At 40.2% G+C, this 9,780-nt stretch overlaps 1 protein-coding gene across 1 annotated transcript in view; it reads left to right on the plus strand.

The window, feature by feature from the left end:
- Positions 1–9,252, plus strand: part of bnip3 (BCL2 interacting protein 3) — a 32,401-nt gene extending 23,149 nt beyond the window's left edge. Inside the window, exons 4-6 of the mRNA XM_072239385.1 lie at positions 2,049–2,155; positions 3,941–4,090; positions 8,530–9,252. Coding sequence (XP_072095486.1) covers positions 2,049–2,155; positions 3,941–4,090; positions 8,530–8,575 — 303 coding nt within the window. The 3' untranslated portion in view covers positions 8,576–9,252. The remainder of the gene's footprint in view (positions 1–2,048; positions 2,156–3,940; positions 4,091–8,529) is intronic.
- Positions 9,253–9,780: the final 528 nt, after the last annotated feature.

Below are 9,780 nucleotides of genomic sequence, written 5' to 3' on the forward strand. Positions count from 1 at the left end.
ACTGCTACAACATTCACGGACTTGGACTGTATATTTTTTGTGTGACTGTATATTGCTGCTATCAAATGCGCTTGATGTCTTAAATGTGCCTTGTGCCGTGTATGACTGTTGCTACTGTGTTTTGCACCTTGGCCCTGGAGTAACGCAGGTTTGTTTGGCTGTATTCATGTATGGTTGAATGACAATTGAACTTGAACTTGAAAAATCTCAGCATTTTGCAACAAGTACTAACAAAAATAATTACCAATAATTTGCTGCTATTATTTTGGAGGAGAGTAGTTACATCAGTGAAGTGAAATTGTTTAAAGAACTTAGGAAGATAACAAAATCAAACTGGAATAATTATCCTTTGTTGATAAAACCTGTAACTGGTTATTGATATAGACATAGGTGTATGATATGTGCCTTGCAAATATTTGAATATATCCTTCAACTTGCAGAGGCCGGATTGCAGTTGTAAACCAGTCAGTAGGTCTGCAAATGGTTAAGAGCCAGTGTGAGTTGATAGAGAACGTTGCATTCAATGTGATGTCTCCTCTTGCACATGTAACCACATGCAAAAATTATGCACCGGAAGTCAGGTCAAAACACATTTGACCTCTCATTCATCTCTGGGCTCACTGTTAATTCCTTTGGTTTTGCATAGCTTCACATCCAGTCCCGCTGCTTCATGCCTGACACAGCAAAGCAGAATTCATTTGAATTCTTGATTCATCTTGATTATAAAGTCAAATTTTTATTTTTTTATTATTATTTCCTGAATAAATGCTTTCATGCATTAATAGTCATTTGTATTTTTGAATATTTTATTTCAAATCTTAATATTTTGCTTTTTAATATGAATTGGTCAATTATATGAAAATAGTGAGGCTGTTCTTTAATATAGTGCAAGCTGTCACAGGACATGATTTGAGCCGTGTTATCTGGAGGCAAAATTGCTTGTAGAACCTGTGTGGAACCAAAACACTGAGGTCATTAGGCACTGCATGTCCTTAAAAGATTATTGTGACTGTGAGCGGTGGGTCAGAACAAGTACGAGTGTGTGAAGATTTTAAAAGAGTTAATTTCTCTGCTGGAGTTCCTTTGTATAATATTTAGTAAGCATATATCTGGATAAAATATGATTGACTTTGATCTCTCAGACCATTTGAATTAAGTGAACAATACAATTGTCCATCTCAAGATCTGGGGTTTGGAATACTAGTGTTCCTTTACCACTTTTGTTGATATGGTTATAGAATGATAAGATATTTGACATAAGACTGAGTATGCATAATGGCTTGGTTTGTAAACTGTCTCAGAGTTCCAGTAACCCAGTTTTGATCCTGACCACTGCTGCCGTCTGAGAGGAATTTTCATGTTTACCCTGTGACCACATGGGTTTTTTCTCTGGGTGTTCATTTGCTCCCATATTCCCAAGCATGTGGATTTACCCACTGTGAACTGTCTCTTTTGAATGGTGGAATATTTGGGAATGGAGAGGGGTGAGTTGATGGGAATGTGGTGACAATGAGTGGAATTAGTGTAAATGATTGCTTGATAGTTGGCACAGTCTTGGTGGGCTGAAGAGCCTGTTTCCTTGTCAAGCAACTCTGACGAGCTCTATGACATGCTCATATTAATAATTCACATGAATGATTATGATAACCTGACCTAAAACAAATGTATATTAATATTATGAATGTTGGCCTTGTGGCATTCTGAAATGTAGATTGTATTTTAGTTAGTTAAACTGGAGCTGTCTTTAACCTAACCAAATTAAAACTAGGTAACGCTCACTGGAAAGCGTCTGAAGTTGACAAATCCAGAGAAGTGTGACAGCTTTAAGCTCCTTGAGTCAGCTGGAAGGTAGTTACATGTGTTTGGAGAGTTTTGCATCCAAGCTCTTTTTTTAAAAAAAAGAGCAGGGCACAAAATTATTGTCATCAGTCCTTCACGTTAACACTACAGTGTTATTTGTACAAAAGGCTATGATATGAATTATAAACATATGTAAAATAACTATCGTAAGTACATTTAATAAATATTTTCATGATTTTTTCCTTTAGTCTGAAGAAGATTATCTAGAAAGAAAGAGAGAGGTAGAAAATATAATGAAGAAAAATGCTGACTGGATATGGGATTGGTCAAGCAGACCCGAGAATATCCCTCCAAAGTAAGTACAAGCTTGGATTTATTATCCACCATTAGTCATGTTCCTCACCTAATCACTCACCAATTTAATCCATAGACAGGTTTAAATTAGGAGAATCCTGGAGAATTAACTACCCTATCTGAAAGAGATGTTCAAGATTATAAAGGAACTTCATTGAAATTCAGTATTTGGTTGGTTGTCAAGTTTATTAATAGTAAAAAGAAATGAAGGAAGGTTTGGAGAAAAATGTTAATGTGGATGATGTTGAATCACATGTCTCTGCCATGGCCTGTGAACTGTAAGGTGTAAATTCCCTTAGAATTAGTTTAATAACTTGAAAAATTACAGTTTTAAATTAATTTTACATTCCTTTAAAAGTGGGATGGGGTGGTGGGGTGAATATCCACCCAGGTCTAGCTAAGAAACAAAGGGAGAGTATTAAAGTAAAAGAAGAGCTGCAATGTTTTCAGAAGCAGGAAGCTCACAGATAGGGCGAGTTTTATTTTTCAGAGTAGGTTGCTAGCGTATTTGCTAGAGGGAGAAAGTAAAACAAAGGAGAAAACCGGCCCCCTCCTGATCACTGCCACACCCCACCCAGCTCTCAAAGTTCAGTACTGTCACTTAATTCTACCTACTGAAACAGTCAGCCAATTTTCATGCTGAGTCCCTGCCCGACCACTTCCAACCACATTCCCCACCCCCCCAACTCCCACTTCATCTGCTCCACATTTCCACTCAATGACACGATGGACCTGCTGGATGTTTTACCTTAGGACAACATACAGAATAAAGGGGGTCCTTCATGTAAGACCCATTCAACAGCTTCTGCTGCCTTTGGCGCTTTCAAGCAACCGACCCATGACCACAATCATGAGTGACCTCCGCAGTGACCAATTAATCCGTCTCTGCAGGATGAAATTCTGGTTAGGGAGTGAGAATAGGGTCTATAGAAGCGTCCCAAAAAGACCATGAAGGGATATACACAGCTTAAGCAAACATGCTGGAAGATAGCAGGTGAAATACAGTATAGGAGCATTTGCAGAGCAGCAAAATGAATATGTTTGAATGGTGAACACATTAAATATTTGTGCAGTGCTTTATGAAATATAGAAAGTTCTCAAGCAGGTACAACAAACAATAGAGGCAGTATGTTGGTTTTTATTATAGATGAAGGGGAATAGAAAGTTCCAAGTCTTGCTGCAATTATACAGGGATTGCAGTTTCAGCCTCAATGCCTCAGTAAGGGTATACTTGGGGCAAATGCAGCATGGGTTTAGTAAATTAAATTCTTGGACCAACAACTTGGTTTATGAAGTGAGATCAAATAATAGTCCGCTACCAGAAGCATGAGGGGAATCAGTGATGATCTCATTGAAACATACTGAGGGCACTGATTCCTGTTGATGACGAGTGTGGAACTGGAGAGCTGAGCTTGTAAATGTTGATTGTTTGAAACTCAAAACTCAATCTTTGTGAATATACAAGACGGAGTTTGAAAGAACTCACACAGCAAAGGAATTAAATGCTGTGGCAGGAAAGTGATACTGAGCCAGCTATGATTTTGCTGTACTCAGGTTAAAATGCCAAATGGTTTACTAATGTTCCTTTTTCTTGCATTATTTGGGAGAGGGGGCAAGCAGTAATCTTCAATTAAACTTGATGGCTTTATGGGGGGAGGGGAGGATTTCATTTGCACACCAGATGAATCAAATGACTTGTTTGTGTGTTCTGGCATTGTATGATTTTGCTGTCTTTGGAATTTCTTTAACACTATAGCTCGACCTAAAGTTTCTCCTTCTGAACTAGGGAATTCCAGTTCAAACATCCAAAGCGTTCTGGTACTCTGAGCATGAGGAATACTGGTGTCATGAAAAAGGGAGGTATTTTCTCGGCTGAATTCCTGAAAGTTTTCCTGCCATCACTGCTCATCTCCCATGTACTTGCTGTTGGTTTGGGGTAAGTTGTTATCCAGTTGACTGTTCTATTCTAAACTTACATTGAGATCCATTAACTGCACAGATACAAATGTTTAAAGGAATTATTCCAATCTACATTTCTCAGTAGTGAAGATATTTTGTGGATTAACTTGAATTGAACATTTTCATACTGAACTTAAGGTTCAAAATTTTCTTAATATGGTTACAGACAGTTTCTCAATCATAATGGAAAAACCAATATTTTGTAGATACTAAGAAAGTCCTTCCTGTAATTGGTTTCTTGCTCTCTTTTGAACTTCGAGCCTGTTGTACAGTCGGCCCTCCTTATCTGCGAGGGATTCGTTCCAGGACCCCTCGCGGATACCAAAAAATGCGGATGCTCAAGTCCCTTATTCAACCTGTCTCAATGCAGTGGACCTTGGGACCCAGTGGAACCCCGGACCTTATTTAACCTGTCTCAGCGCGGTGGACATTAGGACCCAGCGGTAGAGCTCTGAATCCACAGTGTTTCTGTTCACGAAAATAATCAGGATCGCGATTTAAAATAAAGTGGAAATAATAAAGCAATCGGAAAGAGGTGAAACGTCATCGGTCATTGGAAAAGCGTTAGGCTACAGTCGGGCCAACGATCGGAACAATTCTAAAGGATAAAGTGGGAAAAGCCCTGCCCCAATGAAAGCTACAATTATTATTAAACAACGTAGTGGTTTAGTTATTGAGTTTTGGGTTTTTGATCCTTCACATCAACCCGGCAGGGATGGAGAGCGCGCTCAGGAGCAGTCTGTGACTGGTTTGAACTCGGGAATTTCCATTCCCGAGCCTGGCACTGAAACATACGTTTCTTAAGTGTTTTATATGCATAGAAAGGTAAAATATATACTATATACTAAGACAAATGTTTGACTAACTGACGCTAAATAATACCGAATGTACCTGTTCTGACTTACTTAATAAGAGAACTCCCGTTTTTTTTTTCGATCCTGATCCACGATAACCTATGCACATCCTCCGGTATACTTTAAATCATCTCTAGACTACTTATAATACCTAATACAATGTAAATGCTATGTAAAATAGTTGTTATACTGCATTGTTTAGGGAATAATGACAAGAAAAAAAAGTCTGTACATGTTCGAACAACAAGTGCCGGAAGAGCACTTCTGGGTTTTCTCGATTCGCAGTTGGTTGAATTTGCGCATGTGGAACTTGTGGATGAGGAGGGCCGACTGTACATACACCCATATCCTTGAAAGACAGAATTTCTGTCCAACATCACACCTTGCTGATTGTGCTCTGTGTTTCTGCACTTAAATTTCATTTCCAACTATGTTCCCTATCAAAACTTCGACAAGTTTATGGTAACCATTTCTTAGGATTTCAACATGCTTGTGATTTAAGAATATAGAAAATCTACCCATGTTTCTCCCTCTCAAAGGTAGTGTTGAAAATGAATGAATTGTTAAATTATGAAACAAACTATTCTTAACCTTCTAAAACATTTTCTTCAGCTTCCATTTATTAAATTATTTTTATAGTAAACTTATATGAGGACCTCATAATATTAAAATATCAACCTTATTTATAAACACAAGAGATTCTGCAGATGCTGGAAGTCCAGAGCAACACATACAAAATTGTGGAGGAACTCGGCAGGTCAGGCAGCACTGATAAATATGAATAAACAGTCAATGTTTTAGGCTGAGACCCTTCATCAGGACTGGAAAGGAAAGGGGAAGAAGCCAGAATAAGAAGATGGAGAGAGGGGAAGGAGTACAAGCTGGAAGATGATAGGTGAAACCAGGTGGGTAGGGGAGAGAGGATGAAGTGAGAAGCTGGGAGCTGATAGGTGAAAAAGGTAAAGGGCTGAAGAAGGAATCTGATAGAAAAGGAAGAGGGACACCCGGGGGAGATGTTGGGCAGGTGAGAAGGAGAGAAGAGGTAAGAGGGGAGACAGAGTGGGGAATGGATGAAGGGGGAGGGGGAAATTATTGGTAGTTAGCGAAATTGACGTTCATGCCATCAGGTTGGAGGTTGCCCAGATGGAAAATTACTCCTCCAATCTGACAGTAGCCTCATCGTTGCAATAGAGGAGACCATGGACCGACATGTCGGAATGGAATTGGAGTTAAAATGGTTAGCCACCAGGAAATCCTGTTTGTTGCAGGTGGAACAAAGTTGCTTAATAAAGCGGTCCCCAAATCTACGTCGGTTCTTACCGATGTAAAAGAGGCCACTTCGGGATCATCGGATACAGTAGACAACCCCCAACAGATTTCAAGTGAGTCCTGGAAGAACTGTTTCTGGCAGTGATTGGAGGTGACGGATGAGGTGAATGGGCAGGTGTAGCACTTCTTCCACTTGCAGAGATAAGTGCCAGGAGTGAGATTACTGGGTAGGGATGAATGTACAAGGGAATCATAGAGAACAATTCCCGCAGGAAGCATAGAGTGAGAGGATGTGCTTAGTGGGGTCCAGTTAGAGATGGAAGTTACAGAGAATGATGTGCTGGAGGAGGAGGTTCATTGGGTGGTAGGTGAGGACAAGAGGGAAACTCTGTTCAGGTGGTGGGAAGATGGGGCGAGGGCATCACTGGTGGAGGAAAGGAAACCCCATATTTTGAAAAAGGAAGACATCTGATGTGCTGGAAAGGAAAGTCTCATTCTAGGAACAAATGTGGAGACAAAGGATTTGTTTTATTTTATTTACAGTGGATTCTGGTTAATTGGGCCATTGTTTATTTGGGCAGCCGCTTACTTGGGACAACTCAAAGAACGAAAACTAATCAAGAAAGTAGCCCTGATTGCATTCATTTGTTTGGGACATTATGCCACTTAATTGGATGAGGAAACTCTTGCCATGCAGTTTCTAACTAGCATCAATTGACTCTACACCTTGCTTAGAGCAAACAGTTTTTAAATAGCATCAGTTGTATTTATTTGTGTTCAAAAATCAATGATTTTTGTCACTGATAGTTAGCAAGAAATAAGCAGTAAGACAATTCAGAATTTCTTTACTCTCTGCGGTCGCAAGCATTCACTCTGGCAACATACCATCCGGGTGTCCCGTTCACGTCCACAGAATCTCCTGTCTGTTCCTCTGACTATTGAGTCCCCTATCACTACTGTTCCCCTCTTCTCCCTCTTTCCCTTCTGCAGCACAGATCCATGCTTAATTCTGGTAGCCTGTCTCCGTGGCATTCCCCTGGTAGGACATCCCTCACAACAGTATCCAAGATGGAATATTTATTACTGAGAGGAACGTCCACAGGGGTGGTCTGTGCTAACTGCCGAGTCACCTTCCCATTCCTTTTCCTGACAGTCACTCAGCTACCTGCTTCCTGCAACCTCGGGATGACTACGTCCCTTTAATTCCAGTCGATGATCTCTTCACTCTCCTGTACAAGCTGAAGGTCATCCAGCTGCTGCTCCAGATCCCTAACACAGTCTTCAAGGAACTAACACACAGTTGTATAGTGCTGTAGAAGTATTAGTGACGTACTAATTTTTGTATTTCATTTGATTACATAATTTGTTATTCAGTAAATAGTTTTTTATAAACTTTTTTAACTATTTCCGTGAAACTTTGGTTAATTGCGATGACTGCTTAATTGGGCCAAAGTGTACTGGCCCCTGTGTGACCCAATTATCTGGAATCCAGTGTATTTGATTCTATCTACTTTTTTAAAAAAGCCACAAGTACTGTTAGACTGGCATAATGAGCATTTCTAGAGGGTTTTTCTGAAAGACTGCTAAAAATTGACATAAAAACCCCAGTTTCTTCCCATTCCCTTTCCTATGAAGGAAGGTGTCATATTTCAGTAACTGAGAAATATGAGCATTTAATGTTCCATTTTAAGATAACCCACATCCCTTCCACTTTACTCCTTTTTCTGATTCACCCTGAGCTTCTCATAAACCCTTTTCAATAAATTCTCCTCCTCCTCTTTCCCCTATGTTTAATTTCCCAGTTTCTGTCCCCTCCCCTAATCTCGTTCTGCTTGCCTGTCACCCACACTCTCGATACACTCGTCTCCTATATCCTGCCTTCCTTCCACTGTTCTCCATTTGCCAGGCAGCCTTCTGTTATTTGGTTCCACTCACTACCTTGATCCACCATCACATGCCAGCTCTTGCTGCACCCCTCCCTACTCTCTGCTCAATATTGGCCATCTCTTCCTTACATTCTCTGTCCCAATGTAGGGTTTTGACCCAAAACGTCGACTGTTCCTTTACCTCCACCAGAGCCGCCTGGCCTGAGTTCCCCTAACAATTTTATTTTTGCACCAAATCCCAGTAGCTGCAGTGTCTTGTCAGTTTTTAATGTCCGAACACTAGGAGTTGTAGGCCAGAATTTTTCTCAAATTACATTGGATCATTTATCTGTGATGGATGTGGGTCTAAATTGCTATCATGTGAGGATTTGATGGATAATCTCTGATCAACATATTTTTCTTTCTAGAATCTATATTGGCAGACGCATAAGTACCCCATCCAGTGCTGTTTAAGGATGTTCCACTGAAAGTGTTTTGCGTGTGATGAAGTAGCAGATCCTATGAAGAATTCTCTGAAAAGCGGCCATTAACTATGATGTAGCTACCACGTTTCTTAAGTTATTACAATACTAAGTACTGTGCTCATAGTTGATTAGCCCGATTCTTCTCCCTGACTAGTTAAACTTTTACCTGTTTAAAGCCATTCACAAATGCCATAGACTCATTGATTTCTGTGAAAGCTAAATTTTAATTCATAAACAAAGATGTGAAACAAGTTGTCTAGTAGTGAAAATATATAAGCTAAAGAAATTCTTGAAAAACTGATTTTCCAATTTTCAGATTTGTTCACTTAAAGGTAGGTAGAGAGCTTCTTTTCCATGATCCACTGACGAATAAAAAGGAGCCATTTGTGTGAGAATTCCACTTACTATTAGTGGTAACAAGATTGTGAATTTGTAGTATTCAGTTAAAACAATGAAAATATTGAAATGCAAGCAACCAAGATTTGATCAAGTGGGAATATTGTGGTTGAATGCTGTTTTTTAAACTGATATCTTGTAAGAATTTGAACAGAGTCAGATCTATACAATAGATCTCAGGAAGTTGACTCGAATTTTTAAAACCAGGTGTTACATATACAAGCAACACACATCAAAGTTGCTGGTGAACGCAGCAGGCCAGGCAGCATCTGTAGGAAGAGGTACAGTCGACGTTTCAGGCCGAGACCCTTCGTCAGGACTAACTGAAGGAAGAGTGAGTAAGGGATTTGAAAGTTGGAGGGGGAGGGGGAGATCCAAAATGATAGGAGAAGACAGGAGGGGGAGGGATGGAGCCAAGAGCTGGACAGGTGATTGGCAAAAGGGATATGAGAGGATAGGCTTGGAAACGAATCCTAAAGCCAACTGGAGTAAGTTGGCGACGGAGGCACGTTCCAAGAAAGGATATATGGCTCTGATAGCGTGTCTGAGTCAAAGTGTGGTCGAAAAGTTGAAGAGCCGAAGAAATTACGGATGGGATTTCTTCGGCTCTTCAACTTTTCGACCACACTTTGACTCAGACTTGCTATCACAGCCATATATCCTTTCTTGGAACGTGCCTCCCTCGCCAACTTACTCCAGTTGGCTTTAGGATTCGTTTCCAAGCCTATCCTCTCATATCCCTTTTGCCAATCATCTGTCCAGCTCTTGGCTCCATCCCTCCCCCTCCTGTCTTCTCCT

This window comes from Mobula birostris, chromosome 21 (genome assembly GCF_030028105.1).
Source record: "Mobula birostris isolate sMobBir1 chromosome 21, sMobBir1.hap1, whole genome shotgun sequence".
Taxonomy (NCBI): Eukaryota; Metazoa; Chordata; class Chondrichthyes; order Myliobatiformes; family Myliobatidae; genus Mobula; species Mobula birostris.